Below are 16,795 nucleotides of genomic sequence, written 5' to 3'. Positions count from 1 at the left end.
TGTGTGACTTTTTCTGACAATGTCTTGCTATGTGTCCCCGGATTCCAACAATGCCAGAATACAGGTATGTGTCATACCACACCTGGCCTCAACCTTGACCTTATATGAATAGAAGCTGAAGAGAAACAAAAAGCAATTTTGCCCAGACAAGATCTAACACTTGACCCTGGAATTGCTTACCAGGATGAATGACAACAGCAAGGAGGTCGATATCTACTCCATAGAGAATAAACAGAGACGAGAGACACATACTGGCATTTCATAATAGAAACTAATAAATAGCTACAAGATTCTTATTTATTGTCAGGGTAATTTTTTTCTTATTTAATGTTGTCATAGCCCTTGTTTTAAACATTTATGTTTTTTTCTTGGCTGACATGGGTTTGAACAAAGGGCCTTACGCTTGCTAAGTGGCACTCTACTGCTGTGCCATGCCCATAGTGTTTTGGTTGCACTGATTATTTCTGACATATGGTGACATTTACTGCCCTAGCACATGCCTGTACCTCATGGTACAGGCAGCTAATGCCTCCTATTTCAGGCTTACAGTCCTTACTACAATAACAGGCATGCACCACTTTGCCCAGCTTCTTCCACTGAGATAGTCCTGCAGACTTTTCTGCCCACTGGCCTAGAACCACAACGCTCATGAGCTCAGTCTCTCACACAGTTATGATGACAGGAGCATACTACCAGCCCGTTATTGGGTGTATGCCTGGGAGGGCCTTAAATCATGATCCTCTGATCTCAGCCTCCTAAGCAGTTAGGATTTTAGGTGAGACCCACTGGCTCCCAGTTTATTTGCTTTTTTTCAATGTAGATAATCACTGCTGATAGGTTGGTCTAGATCTATTCGTAAATATGGTACAGAAAATATGCTAAGTTCCTTCTAAAGATGTTTTGCAAAGTGTTTAATATTGTTATAAAGAACATTTTGATTTCTAAGCTGAGCACTGGTGTAATCATGTAATCCTAGCTACACAGGAGGCTGAGCTATGAGGATTGCAGTTTGAAGTCAGCCAGAGCAGAAAAATTCTGAATTAAACACCAAAAAGCCTGAAATGGAGCTATGACTCAAAAGGCAGAGCACTAGCCTTGAGCACAAAAGCTCAAGAGATAGCACCCAGGTCCTGAGTTCAAGCTCCAAGATCAGCACACAAAACAATAGTTCTACCAGAAACAATCACTCAACTTTCTACAGTAAATGCAAAATCCCACCTATGCCTACAGGGGAAAAGAAAAGCTTAAACCTTGTTCAAATGTATATATAATAAGTCAGCAAGTTGAGAGAAAACAAAAACATGAACTGTGTGAGGCTTCTGATGGCATTTGACCAAGTGGCAGGACAAATGGAAGGATGAAGTATAGAACCCTGAAAAGTCCAGACCACAGCCATGAATTCATGCATGAGCAGCACAGATCTATCTAAGCCTGTGATGAGTACATAGAATCCTTCCCTTACCAGTCTGCTGTGAAGCATCAACCAGAAGCACAATTTTCGATCTGGTATCAGGTCCTGCTGCATTCGTTTCTTTCTGAGTAGCTACATTTTTCACCAGTGGCCTTTTGCTCTTTATATGCTGTTGTGAAAGTTGTTGCTGATTTAAGTTAAGAAAAAAGAAGAAGAAGACATCTATTCAAGCACTAAACATTATAAAATCTTTGCCTACGTGTAAGACACATTATACACAGTCTCATGCTTTCTCAAATAACCATTAACACTATAATTGTTAAACTATAAACTCATTTTTAATTGTAATACTTTCTCAATTATTAAAAATAAGAGTATAATCAAATCATATTAAAAGCTGTACATTTTATATATAGAAATGTAAGACTAACCATGGGGCCCTATCTCATGCTAAATTTTACCTGCATGATAACAATACATACAGACAAAAAAATTCTTCAGAGTTCAAAAAGAAAATATTAAAGAGCTGATCTGTCTTTTCATTTAAAAATATGAGCACTGGTGGGGCCTGGGAAGGTGGCTCAGTGGTAGAGTGCTTGCCTTGCATGCATGAGGCCCTGGGTTCGATTCCTCAGCCCCACATAAGCAGAAAAAGCCAGAAGTGGCGCTGTGGCTCCAGTGGTAGAGCACTAGCCTTGAGCTGAGGGACAGTGCCCAGGCCCAGAGTTCAGGGCCCCCCCCCAAAAAAAAGAAATTGTATTATACTATCTTATTTTCAATGTTTAATTCTTTTCATTCTTAAAGGTCCCAAAAGGAGTTCCCTTGATCCAAAGTGTTTCCATAAACAAAACATAAAGCTTTTCAAATCAATCTCTGCTGCTTGTGGTTGACTTTGTTAGGAGGAGGTAGACTTTTCCCTGAAGAAGCTGGGCTAATGGATCTGGGGAAAGATGATGACAGTCATAAGACATATCTTCTGTCAGCTCGAAGGGCTGACAAGGAAAAGGTGTGCTGACCACCACAGAAAGTAGAGCCAATACATAGGTTCCATTTTGTGACTGCCATAGCATTCACCGGCATCATTAGGGTGGGATTTGAACATCATTCAGGCAAATCTGAGGTTATGCCACTTTGTTATGTGTATATGATGATGGGCTACAAACCTACATGCATATTCCTACTGACTCTTTTTTTTTTTTTGTCAGTTGTGGGGGCTGAACTCTGGGCCTGGGCCTGGGCGCTGTCCCTCAGCTCTTCAGCTCAAGGCTCTACCACTTAAGCTACAGCGCCACTTCTGTCTTTTTTCTGCTTATGTGGTGCCAAAGAAGCAAACCCAGGGCCTCAGGCATGCAAGGCAAGCACTCTACCACTGAGCCACCTTCCCAGCACCGCCCTTCTGCCTCTTAAACTAATCCTTCCCTGAATTTTTTTTTTCTTCAAAGGCATGTGTATGAGGAATATGTCCATTTTTTAAGACAAATTGACTTTGAAGAAACAAAAGGTAACCTCAAGAAATAAAAATTGTGACTGAAGATTTTTTTTTTTTTGAGTCCGGTCGTGGGGCCTGAACTCTGGGCCTGGGCGCTGTCCCTCAGCTCTTCAGCTCAAGGCGAGCGCTCTACCACTTGAGCCACAGCACCACTTCCGGCTTTTTTCTTTTTGCTTATGTGGTGCTGGGGAATCAAACCCAGGGACTCAGGCATGCAAGACAAGCGCTCTACCACTGAGCCACCTTCCCAGCCCATGACTGAAGATTTTTTTTTTTGGGGGGTCCGGTTGTGGGGCCTGAACTCTGGGCCTGGGCGCTGTCCCTCAGCTCTTCAGCTCAAGGCTAGCACTCTACCACTTGAGCCACAGCGCCACTTCCGGCTTTTTTCTTTTTGCTTATGTGGTGCTGAGGAATCAAACCCAGGGCCTCAGGCATGCAAGGCAAGCACTCTACCACTGAGCCACCTTCCCAGCCCCTGACTGAAGATTTTTTTTTTTTTTTTTTTTGTTGGTCGTGGGGCTTGAACTCTGGGCCTGGGCACTGTCCTTCAGCTCTTCAGCTCAAGGCGAGCGCTCTACCACTTGAGCTACAGCGCCACTTCCGGTTTTCTGGTGGTTTATTGGAGATAGGAGTCTCATGGTCTCTCCTGCCCAGGCTGGCTTTGAACCGCGATCCTCAGATCTCAGCCTCCTGAGTAGCTAGGATTACAGGCGTGAGCCACCAGCGCCCGGCCTGAAGATTTTTTAAAATGCAAGAGGTAACTCATTAGTGTCGATGGAAAACCAACTTAGAATAGCTCTTGTGATTTCAGCCTCTTTGCTCTCTTTCTCCTTTCCTCTCTCCCTCTTTTCCTCCCTCACTAACTTAGTCAAGTGGCTGGTCCTGAGTAAAAGTTGTTTTTTTTAATTTTGTCTCTCCAGTTTCTTCAGCCCTAGGAGAATATTTGTTCCCATAAACAATGATAATACAAATAAAATTAGTATGAATAATAAAGCACTTCTTTTTTTATTTTTTTTGTGAAAATACTGTACAGAAGGGTTACAATTACATGGACAAGATAATGAGTACATTTCTTATCAAGCATTGTAGCCTCCTCCTTTGTTTCCCCTTCCCATCCCATCCTCTCCCCCACTCCCCACTCAACCCTCCTCCCCAATAAAGCACTTCTTAAATGACAGTGTTATTCCTACTAAAAATTCACAGACTAGAATAGTGACTCTAAAGGGTAGATCTAATGAATCACAAATGTTCTTTACCATGTCTTCCACTGGTTTCTGAGGACTAGAATTTCTTGATGTGCATTAGCCATTCAACATCACTAGCACTGGATCCACTTATCAATGCTGCTATCACTATGCAACTTTTACCACAAGATTGAAATAATTTGGAAATAATTATGCATTGTGTTGATGTAAAATTCTCTTGAGGTAAGGGAAGCATTGTAACATCACAGGAAAAATGAAGTGTTTTAACTATATGCCTTTGATTTTTTTTTTTTGGGGGGGGGTCCAGTTGTGGGGCCTGAACTCTGGGCCTGGGCGCTGTCCATCAGCTCTTCAGCTCAAGGCTAGCGCTCTACTACTTGAGCCACAGCGCCACTTCCAGCTTTTTTTCTTTTTGCTTATGTGGTGCTGAGGAATCGAACCCAGGGCCTCATGCATGCAAGGCAAGCGCTCTATCACTGAGCCACCTTCCCAGCCCGATTTTTTTTTTTAATCAGTGAATGAAAAATATGTAGTAAATTCAGCAAGTAAAGACCCATTAATACAAGCAGAAAACTGTATTAGTCTTAGCCTTAACAAATATCAAAGATAATCACTTACTTTTGGTGCTACTGGTCCTCGGTTAGTGTTTCTGGTTCGATGAGTGGACAGTGGGAAGACCTGCCCAAGCTGACTGGGACGCTCGGTGCATTCAGTGGCTACTGCATTGACAGTATTTGCAGCCTGAAAGGTGCTAGAGTATGGAGTAGGAAAAGGATGATAGAAACCCATAACTTGGGCACAGGGTGCTGGCATCAGCTGGTAATAAGTATACTCTGCAGAAACAGGCGGCTGAGCAGATATGATGGGGTAGGCAAGGTATGGTCCAGCAGGGTTTGGGTTGGGTTGTTGCCACCGTAGATCATTGTTATATAAAGGAAATTGTCTGAAAAACCAAATATTAATAATAATAATAAAGAACAAATATATTAACAAGCCTAAACATAATGCGAAAGTAAAAATCTCTTATCTATTATCTCTTTTTCAGTTTAAAAATATTGCAGAACAGTGGCTTCATAATAATTCTAGGAGAGGGGACAAACATCATCATCCTATACATTTCTTTGCTACAACTAGAGATCATGATGTATCAGTGATAACAATTTAAATGACAGGATTAAAGCATCCAGTCTCATAGCTGCAAGTCAACTCACATACCATTTTTTGTAACCCTGTCTTCAAACTTCTTCAAGATATTTCTGCCTACAAGTTAAAACAACTAGGGGCTGGGTCTGCAAACATGGTAGTCCAAAGTTCCTATCCAATATTAATAGCTCTGACAGCCTCTGCAGAAAGCAAAGTAAGATGAGCAGTGTGTAAGGTGATCATTACACAGGGTGATTTGCTCCACCCCTCACTCTTTAGGTTGGCTCCAAGCTTCCTCTTCCATATTCCCCTATCTACTTGGTCAAGGGCTGCACTTTTCCTGGCTTCTCTCCTAGGCAACAGAGGGAGGTGCAGGTGTCAAGTCAAGGGAGAAGACAAGGAGCAAGCGTCTCTATTGATTCCTGTCCTCAGCACTATACTTCCTTCTAATGTAGCTCCTACAGAGCACACCAACGGTTCTTCCCATCCCTGGAGCCTCTCATCAAAGGTTGACGCTGGGTGTAGAGGGGTTGAAGCTTAGAGGTTTTCCTCAGTTGCTTCTGGGATGACAGAGAAAAATGGACAAATATTCACCAAAAAAAAAAATCTAAAAAAATATTTAAAAATTTAACAACTGGCTTACTCATGAATTCACAAAGACTATCTGATAAGGCAAGAAATCAAACTTTTCACACTGTACACTTGACCACTCTGTCCAAAAGAAAAACTAATATTGAACTTAGCCTATTAATCATCTAACACATTATTATTTTTGTCAGTTGTGGAGCTTGAGCTCAGGCCCTAGAGGCTGTCCTTGAGGTTCTTTGTGCTCAAGGCTAGCACTCTACCACTTGAGCCACAGCGCCACTTCCCATTTTTCAGTGGTTAACTGGAGATTAGAATCTCACGGGGACTTTTCTACGCAGGCTGGCTTTGAACTGTGAGCCTCAGATCTCAACCTTTTGAGAAGCTAGAATTATAAGAGTAAGCCAACCAGTGCCTAGCTACATTAATTTTTAATTATCAGATTGTTAATACAATGCTAACTTCAGTTGAGAAGGATCTCCTATAATTTCTACTATTTGAAAGCCTTGAAAATTCCTAAAAATCTCAGATTATTAGCATTCAGTATGTGAGTGTGCAGCTCAATGGCCTCATAAAGCATCCATTCAGAGTTTCTCAAATTCTGCATGCTGGTACACTGGTATCCCACAATGGTTTATGGATATTTGGAAATATCAACTGCCTTGACTCTTCAAGACCATGCCACCAGCTGCCTCATCCACTTGGCCCACTGGGTTTCACAAATGCTAGAGGACTACTCTTTTCTGTAAGTGATAAAACTTAGTAAAGGCTGAAAGCACTTCCACAAAAGCAATGAAATGAACTATACCAATGAATGCCAATCATTCAGTCTACAGAAGGGCCAGTAAGGTATCATGACATGATTACCACAATTTACCACCTTGTGGTAACTTCGTCATATACCCGTTTGAACTGCAGGCACTTTGCTAAGTTCCTCTGTGACTACAACACTACATGCTGACTACCATGGAAGTTTCAGTTAAAATTGTCTTATGCCAAACAGTGTCTGGCATATTAAAAATCATATCTCAAAAGGGGTGGGGGTTCCTAAACATTTCACTTTTCCCTTTGGGTTAATTTCTTTCAAATAAATTTAATGATTTAATAAAGTTGCATGTCTTTAAAAGTACATCTCCTCCAAGAAAATAATCCAAGTTAACAAATTTTCAAGTTTCTACATCATTTGGTTTTATTCTCCCTTCTTAACAAATAAAAAGATAAATGATTAATGTTAAAAAAGAAAATAAGCGTGCTTTGCCAAGTTCTACATAGCCCCCACCTCACACATAGACAATGAAGAAAATAATGAAGAAATTACCTATTCGATTGGTTTTCCTGAACAAATGGATAGCAAGTTATCAGGTAGCTGGGAATTGGAGTTGGTTCTACACCAGAAACACTTCCATTCTCATTTGGGAGAGCCATAGGAATCACAAACGTATCAGGATTCTTCTTCTGGGGAATAAATGGCTCTACTTCAGCCGAAAGCTTAACATTCTTCAAAGGGAAAATGAAATGTATTTAATTAGCAAACAAAACAAAGGCATAACAACAGACAATCATCTTTACAAACAGTAGTTCGGTCCCAGTATTGAGAAAACTTCCAAAAGGAGCAGCAATGTGCCCTTAAAACATTCCTGCAAGCTAGGCACACGTGGCTCATGCCTATAATCCTAGCTACTTAGGAGGCTGAGATCTGAGGATCACGGTTCAAACCCAGCCTGGGCAGGAAACTCCATGAGATTCTCATCTCCAATTAATCAGAGAAGAAAAAAAAAAAATGGAAGTGGCTCAAGTGAAAAGGGCGCTAGCTGCTCCCAGGCTCATAATTCAAGCCCAGGACCAGCAAAAAAATAAATAAAATGAATAAAGTAAAACAAGTGAAAACCAATGAAATTACTTAGACAAAGCCATTAATAAAATAAGAAAACTTGTTAAAGGTGACATTTCAATGAAATATTTCCTTACATAATCAAAACTGTTAAAACAATCAAGCGCACAAGGAAGTCATACCTCAGCAACTAAAAATAAAGCAGTAGCAAGAAAGCCAACTCTTCACACAAAACAATATGCTTTTAACTAATTCTGTTATGGGAAAGATCATTAAAAAGAGTTCTGAATAATTATATTTATTCAGATAGTTTAAAAAATAGTCCATTTTTGTCATTTTCAGGAAATTAGATTAGCATTGTTAAATCAGAAGGAAGGAAAAGTCTAAGAAGAAACAAAGTATACTGAACATAAGGGGAGAAAATTCTGGTTCACAGTTAAAACTGGAGGAAAAAAATGAGAACTTCAGATGCCCAGCAGACACCTGAGCAAACTAAAATAACTCACAAAAATGAACTCTAGGTTTCTTTGTTTCTTTTTTTTTGGGTCCGGGCCTGAACTCTGGGCCTGGGCGCTGTTCCTCAGCTCTTCAGCTCAAGGCTAGTGCTCTACCACTTGAGTCACAGCGCCACTTCCGGCTTTTTTCTTTTTTGCTTATGTGGTGCTGAGGAATCGAACCTAGGGCCTCAAGCATGCAAGGCAAGCGCTCTACCACTGAGCCACCTTCCCAGCCCGTTTCTTTGTATCTTTACTTTCTTTTTTGGGGGGGAAGAAGGGCTGGTTCTGAATCTCTTCTTACAACAATAAATCTATACATACTCAACAGACTACAGTATTGACAGATACAACTGTAAGTACATAAGACCCATGAACACACAAATCGTTTAAATAGTAATACAGGTGGACCCATTGCAACAATGAGATGTACAAGTCATTATGTCGAAAACAAACTTTACAACTTTCCTGGGGGGGAGGAGGGGCGGGGAGGATTGAGGTGGCGGGGGAGGATGGGAAGGGATGGGAAGGGGAAACAAAGGAGGAGGCTACAATGCTTGATAAGAAATGTACTCATTATCTTGCCCATGTAATTTTAACTCCTCCATACAGTATTTTCACAATAAAAAAAAGAAAAAAAAAGATGCATGAACACTAGAATAGGAATTTCTTAGAGGCACCTGGGTAGCTTCTGAAGTGTCTGATAAATTTCTGTCCTGTCAGACGTCAGTGGCTCATGCCTATAATCCTAGTTACTCAGGATGCTGAAATCTAAGGATTATGGTTCAAAGCCAGCCCAGGCAGGAAAGCCGGTGATACTGATCTCCAATTAACTACCACATGGAGAGCTGAGGATCATGGTTCAAAGCCAGTCCAGGCAGGAAAAGCTGGGACATCTATCTCCAATAAACCACCAGAAAACTGGAAGTGGCCCTGTGGCTCAAAGTGGTAAAGCTAGGCCTAGCCTTGAACAAAAAAAGAGCTCAGGGAAGGCGGGTACTGGTAGCTCACACCTATAATCCTAGCCACTTAGGAGGCTGAGATCTGAGGATCATGGTTCAAAGCCAGCCCAGGCAGGAAAGTGTGTGAGACTCTTATCTCCAATTAACCACCAGAAAATTGGAAATGGCATTGTGGCTCAAGTGGTAGAGTGCTAGCTTTGAGCAGAAGAGCTCAAGGACACTACACTGCCCAGGCCCTGAGTTCAAGCCCCATGACTGATAAAAAAAAGCTGCACCAAGTTTTTATGTCCAGTTTCGCTCATACTAATAAAAAAAATTTAGATGAACTCAGGCAACCTATTTGTTCAAAGATGTCATAAGTAATTTACAATTCATGTTGATATGTATATGCAGCACAGATCTTGAAAAGTGTGCATTAGTTTTCTCAGTGCAATTCTAAAGAGCAAAGTTCCACAATAAAACTCCCAATCACTAAAGTGAGCCTTTGTTTTTAAGCATATAAAGAGAAGCTACATTAGTCAACAGCTGCACAGACAGAAGATGTCACTAGCAGGAACAGACTGACAAACTTTCTCCAACAGTTACTGTTCTGTATGGCTTCAAGTTCTTTATTGTGATTGAGGCCTGCTGAATCTACCACATAGCAAATATACATACTGGTTACTCTCAGTCCAAAAGACATTGATAAGACTCCAAACACTTCTTAAAGTTCCACCTAATAAAACTTATGATATTAGGTAAACAATAGCTTCTAGAGCCATTTTAATATTAACGTAGAAATCAAAGGAAAATGGCTTGCATAATAAAATATTTTTTCAAAATTAAAGTAATTGCTGGACACTGGTGGCTCAAACCTGTAATTCTAGCTACTCATGAGACTGAGATCTGAGAATCGCGGTTCAAAGCCAACACAGGAAGCTAAGTCCATAAGACTCTTATCTCCAATAAACCACCAGAAAACCGGAAGTGGCACTGTGGCTCAAGAGGTACAGCACTAGCCTTGAGCTGAAGAGCTGAGGGACAGCACCCAAGCCCACAGTTCAAGCCCCACGACTGACAAAAAAATATATGTATAAATAAAAATTTAAAAATTGAATTATTTATACAGTATTACTCTCATAGGAATTTCCATGTTTTACTTTATACTCTTTGTCATGATCTACTTTATTGATTTTTTTTTTTAAAGACCAGAAATTTTATGGCAGGGAGTTGTCTCCTTAAGGAATGGAAACATGGAATATGTCCAAACTTAGCACACAAAACACGGTCCACTCATTCTTGTACTATTACCTGTTCCAAAAAAATCTCCAACTATCTACACTGTAATAGTGACTATCTTTCAGAAATTATTTCTAAATTTCCCAAATTAAGGAAAAGTCATAACAATTGCAGAAATCTGTTTGGAAAAAAAAAGCACTCAAGGATTTCCACTCATTTTTAATTTTGTATATATTAAAGCAAATATCCAGGGGCTGGGAATGTGGCTCAGTGGTAGAGTGCTTACCTAGCATGCATGAAGCCCTGGGTTTGATTCCTCAGTACCATATAAACAGAAAAAGCCAGAAGTTGCTCTGTGGCTCAAGTGGTAGAGTATTAGCCCTGACCAAAAGAAAGTTCAGGGGCAGTGCCCAGGCCAGAAGGCCAAGCCCCAGGACTGGCCAAAAAAAAAAAGAAAAGCAAATACCAGAGGCTGGGATGTGGATTAGTGTAGAGTGCTTGCCTAGCAGGCACCCTGGGTTTGAATCGTCAATACCACATAAACAGAAAAAGCCAAAAGTGGTGCTGTGGCTCAAGTGGTAGAGAGCTGGTCTTGACCAAAAGAAAGCTCAGGGACAGTGCCCAGGCCCTGAGTTCAAGCCCCAGGACTGGGCAAATAAATAAATACAAATGCCAATAGATAAAATGTCTTTTAATAGTCCAGAAAGACAACAGTTATCAGAACATGATTTTTTTTTTTAATCTTGCTTAAAGAGTTTATTACACAAGTGCATGCTGGTCAGGGGTTCTATAGAGTTCCACAAATGCCCATGGAGCAGTGTTCTGGAAAGGCCCTGTACCAGAGCAGCTTCGGGAAATGGGCAAACCATTCCTGGGAAGCACACACCAGCAGAGAATGCACTCAAGTCAGAAAAAGAGCCTCCAGGAGAATGCAAATAATTGTCCCAGATTAAGCAACAGAAAAATGACACCCACTTAAGATAAAAACTGAAGCAGAACATAATGAGACATTCTCCCACAGTGCAACTTCTGAGTATGTACCATACACCCACAGAGAACACAGAATCCTGAAGGCCCTCTATAGTCTGTGGTAAGGAAAAATGTCAAGATATTTTACATCCCCTGGCCACAGGTAAAACAAATGCCTTCTGAAACAGAAAACACACGATGACTGCTGAAGATCCCTGCTGGCTGTACTTATGGTTTACATACCAAAAAGAACTGTACTGGTTACAAGTTTTGCAAGACTTCTGAAAACACCCAGGAAAAAAAAAAGGAAAAAAAAAATCAAGGCATTTCACACAGTCTGCCCACTTGCTTCCCTATCCATAGTTCTGCACTTTTTCTGCGATGCCAAATCTAATCCTGTTAAAATCTGATGGTACTCTCCTAAAAACCAGCTTTCTAGACTTCGTCTTGAGGTGATCTAATTCATTAATATCAGTTCTTACAATGATTATTTTTTTTCTTCTTGCTTTGATGGAGTTTCTCCTTCCCCCTGGTACCTCATTTCTTGTCTTGGATGTGTCATTTTATTTTCCTTTTAAGCTGTTTGATAACTAAAGCACTTATGACATGCATTTGCCTCAAGAGTATAGCTTCAGCCTTATCTTGTAGCTTTTCATATGGTATTTTATATTCTACGATATCTTATAAATATTTTATATATCCCACATTCTGTTTTTCTTATTTTCTCTTTAACCTAAAATCTTGAAAATGTCTTTTTAAATTTCCACATGTTATTTTCTCTCCATGAGCATATGGAGAATTGACTATGCATTTAGTTTGCAGTGCCAATATTATTTGAACTTTACAAACTACTTGAAAAGAAAAAGTTACAAGCCAAATAATTTTGCTTTCTTTTTTTTTCATTTCAATAAGCATTTTTTTGTTTTTTTTATTCTATTTTTTATTTATTTATTTTTTTTGTGAACATACTGTACAGAGGGGTTACAATTACATGGGCAGGATAATGCATACATTTCTTATCAAGCATTGCAGCCTCCTCCTTTGTTTACCCTTTAATTTTGCTTTCTTATTAGTGAACAACCTTACATGAAATCACATATATTCAATACACATTTGTTTTGCTAACATTTAAAGATATTAGCCAGGCAATGGTGGCTCACACCTGTAAATCCTTGCTACTCAGGAGGCTGAGGTCTGAGAATCACAGTTAAAAGCCAGAATTGGCAGAAAAGACTGGGAGGCTTATACCTCCAATTAACTACCCCCAAAAAAGTCAAAAATAGAGCTGCAACTCAAAATGGTAGAGCACAAAAAATCAAGGACTGCACCCAGGCTGTGAGCTCAAGCCTAGGACTGGCACCAAAAAAAAAAAAATTAAAGATGTTAAAAACAAGAAATTTATAAACTCTAAAAAAACAAACTCATGTTAAAGTCCTAAAAATTAAGCCAATATTTGAATTATTATACTACATACCTGTGAAGCTTGAGTGTTATAACCCCATTATTTTAAAATAACGGAACTTTTAAATAACCTAAAAATAGAAACACTAAAACATTATAAATAAAATAAATCCCAATTTATCCTTTACATTCTTTTCCCCTTTATAACATTCTTTTTTCTTTATTTTATTTTATTTTTTTTTTCCGGTTGTGGGGCCTGAACTCTGGGCCTGGGCGCTGTCCCTCAGCTCTTCAGCTCAAGGCGAGCGCTCTACCACTTGGGCCACAGTGCCACTTCCGGCTTTTTTCTTTTTGCTTATGTGGTGCTGAGGAATTGAACCCAGGGCCTCAGGCATGCAAGGCAAGCACTCTACGGCTGAGCCACCTTCCCAGCCCCCCTTTATAACATTTTTTTAAAGAAAAAGAAAATATACCTGTTTTCAGAACATCTAGCTCAAAATTAAAATTAAGGTAACAGTTTTAAGTCTTGATGAAAGAGAATACTTCTGAGATTCTCCTCTACCCTTAGCATCTTGCATAGTTACTACTGCAATTATCATTATTCATCCACCATTTTATTCCCATCCCAGTGACTTCTTATGATATTGATCAACATATATAACCAAGCTCATGTGAATAAGCTTATGAGAACCACTATAGCACTTAACACCGTAAGCATTTTCAGAAATTTTGAGTATAAGCCAACATAGGTTTAAAGAGAAAAAAATTTATTGAGGAAAAATGGGAATTCAGAACATACTGTATATACTTTTTAATGCTCTTTACCTATCAATTCATCTCAGTAGTAAAAATATAAAAGCATATTCCAAATAACCTAAAAAGCCATCACATTACTATATAGTAGAATGGAAAGAATCAAGAATCCCACAAATCTGAGAGATCCTAGGCCCTTATCCTACTGTTAGTAGTTCTTGGCCCTTTTGAAATGATGAACGCCAAGCCATGGTAGGGATGAAAGCAAGTTGAGGCCACCCCTCCTCTCTCCTTGCTTGATGCTAAAGTTCCCTTAGAAATACTTTTTCTGGGGCTAGGAAGGTGGCTCAGTGGTAGAGCACTTGCCTTGCATGCCTGAGGCCCTGGGTTCGATTCCTCAGCACCACATAAGCAGGGGGGAAAAAAGCCAGAAGTGGCGCTGTGGCTCAAGTGGTAGAGTGCTAGCCTTGAGCTGAAGAGCTGAGGGACAGTGCCCAGGCCCAGAGCTCAGGCCCCATGACTGGACCCAAGAAAAAGAAAAAGAAATACTTTTACCTACATTATTGGATTTCTACAAAAAATAGATACTGCTGTTTTTTTTTTTAAAAAAAAAAAGATGGTAAACCACTGTATCAGAAGCAACTTCTAGTTGTAATGTTATTCCAAATAAACATGGAAGAAAGGAAGGAAGGAAGGAAGGAAGAGAGAAAGAAAGGAAAGAAGGAAAGAAAGAAAGCGAGGGAAAGAAAGAACGAGGGAAAGACGGAAGGAACGAAAGGAAGAAAGAAAGAAAGAACGAACCCCAGCCAAGAGGTAAGAGCCAGTGCATGTCTGTAATCCCAGGCAATCAGTAGAAGAATTAATGTCCTAGGCCAGCGGAGGGGGGGGGGGAGGCCAAAACTGTGAGATCCTCTCCCAAAAATAACTAAAGCAAAAAAAGGGCAAGGGGTGTAGCTCAAGAGCTACAGTTCATTTAAGACCCTGAGTTCAAACCTGACCCCACAAAAAAGAAAAAGGAAAAAAAACGATGAGAATAATGGCATCTTGCATACATAAAATGTAGCACACTTCTTCCAGTGTACTCTTTCCAGGCCAACCACAGATCCCTGAATTAGCTGCCTAATGCAATAACGAGGCAGACGCACTATTTTTCTAGATCTGTTTTTCTGAGAACACAGGAATGAAGGGAAGTTCCAAATTATTCTCCCATTTAGAGTCAGTCTGGGGATGAAGTAAAAGGTCTTGGAAGGAAAAACAAAACAAAACAAAACAAAAACCTTCCAGTATAAAGTCTTTCTCCATGGACTTTCTCTAGCTCTTAAATGTGGGATGTGGGATAAAAGAGAAAAACTGTCTAAATAATTTGCTGAAACTTGCTCTTAAAATAATCACACAAAAACTGCTATGCCAAAAGGCACCATCTAATTAATTATGTTTCCTCTAGGATGAAAGTAACCCTAAGTATACATATGGTAGCATTATTGGTTACAGTTGGATGTCCAACCCTTTCATTAGTGACACACAAGGAACTAATTCAAGTAAATTTCCTATTTGTTTGTCAAGCTTTGAAATCTGGAGTTTTTTTGGGTCCGGTCATGGGGCCTGAACTCTGAGCCTGGGCTCTGTCCCTGAGCTCTTCAGCTCAAGGCTAGCACTCTAGCACTTGAGCCAAAGCGCCACTTCTGGCTTTTTTTTTTTCTTTTTTGCATATGTGGTGCTGAGGAATCAAACCCAGGGCCTCAGGCATGCAAGGCAAGTGCTCTACCACTGAGCCACCTTCCCAGCCTCTGGAGTATTTTTGACAAATATCTTCAAAATAAAAATTCTTAAACTGAATAGAGACTGTATATAGAATTCTCTGGTAAAGTCCAGGAGGCTTCATTATCACTTTTGCTTTGGTAATTCATGTGTTGTTCATTAAAACCCATTTGTGTTTTCAAAGCTATATTCACATAAAGGGTTTGGGTGTTCTGTTTTGCTTTTTGAAGGAAGGAGAAGAAGGAAGAGGAGGAGAAGAGGAGGAGGAAGGGGAGGAGGGGGAGGTGGAGAAGGGGGGAAGAGTAGGGGAGGGGGGAAGGCTTGTGTAAAAAAAATAGATACACAAGTAGGAAGCTGTGCTTTGATGGCTAAGAGTCTGATTTCCAAATCAAAAGTGGTTTTACCTACGTCTAGATGCAGAAATGGGAATTTGGGAAATCTGGTGTCTTTATTCAGATGCTGATTAGCCATTTGTAAAATTAACAGTGAAAGTATTTTTTTTTCTTCTTTTCACCTATTTGCCTAACTCATTCTTGGGACAAGGATGGCCTTGGGAATGGAGAATAGAGAGTAATCCCAATTTAAGATTTCATCAAATCAATTCGTTTCCCAGTGACCTAAACGCTGGAGAACATTTGGGGGGGGGGGCGGAGTACAGACTATGATTCTACATTATTTTTTCCACTGCCATTATTCCTACCTCCCCGCACCATGGATAATCAAGAATTTAACACAATTCAAAACCAAACAGAACACTAATGCGGCTGGAAACCAACTCAAGCTCCTTAAAAATGTAATCTCCATCTTAAAAAAAAAAAAGCAGCAACCCAAAACAAAACAAAACAACAAAACAAATGCTGATTACAATTTCTGCAAAGTGTCTGGAAGACAGGCCAGGCCAGGGGGAAACCGGGAAGATCCTTTCTTTAAAAAAAGAACCCTTCCCTGGGGCATTTCAAAAAACAAAACAAAACCAATAAACAAAGTCAGGCGCCGGTGGCTCTCGCCTGTAATCCTAGCTACTCGGGAGGCTGAGACCGGAGGACTTGAGTGTTCCAAGCCCGGCAAGTCCGTGGAGACGTGGGGTTACCTCAGTGAATCACCCGAAAGAGCCGGAGGAGGGAGGGCTGTGGCTCAAGCGGAGGAGTGCGCACAAAAGCTCAGGGACAGCGCCCAGGCCCTGAGTTCAAGCCCCGGGACCGGGCCCAAATCAAACAAACAAACAACAACAACAACACAAAGACATTGCTTTTGCTCAACTGAACCCTTAAGACCGCGACAACCCGGGACGCTCCCATCTTTGAAAGCCTTTTGCCATCTTGACAAAAACAAAAACAAAAATCGACATTCCAGAACTGAAGGGAAGGGGGGGGGAGGAACTGTAGAGTGGAGGGGGGAGATGGGGAGAGTCTTGGAAGGAATGGGGGGAAGATGGGGAGTCCTGGAAGGAATGGGGGGGGGAGGAGAGTCTTGGAAGGGGAAGGGGGGGGGAGGAACTGTAGAGTGGAGGGGGGAGATGGGGAGAGTCTTGGAAGGAATGGGGGGAAGATGGGGAGTCCTGGAAGGAATGGGGGGG

General features: G+C 40.7%; 1 protein-coding gene across 2 annotated transcripts in view; it reads right to left on the bottom strand.

Moving 5' to 3' along the window:
* Positions 1-16,795, bottom strand: part of Secisbp2l (SECIS binding protein 2-like) — a 47,581-nt gene that overhangs the window by 29,729 nt on the left and 1,057 nt on the right. For both annotated transcript variants that reach the window (XM_013010156.1, XM_013010157.1), the window contains exons 2-4: positions 7,152-7,330; positions 4,724-5,048; positions 1,463-1,598 (exon numbers count right to left, since the gene is read on the bottom strand). In XM_013010156.1, the coding sequence (XP_012865610.1) occupies positions 1,463-1,598; positions 4,724-5,048; positions 7,152-7,330 (640 nt within the window). The remainder of the gene's footprint in view (positions 1-1,462; positions 1,599-4,723; positions 5,049-7,151; positions 7,331-16,795) is intronic.

The sequence above is a fragment of the Dipodomys ordii genome, unplaced genomic scaffold (assembly GCF_000151885.1).
Source record: "Dipodomys ordii isolate 6190 unplaced genomic scaffold, Dord_2.0 Scaffold11, whole genome shotgun sequence".
NCBI lineage: Eukaryota > Metazoa > Chordata > Mammalia > Rodentia > Heteromyidae > Dipodomys > Dipodomys ordii.
The sequence above is the reverse complement of the archived record's forward strand: the minus strand, read 5'-3'. Positions and strand labels throughout refer to the sequence as shown.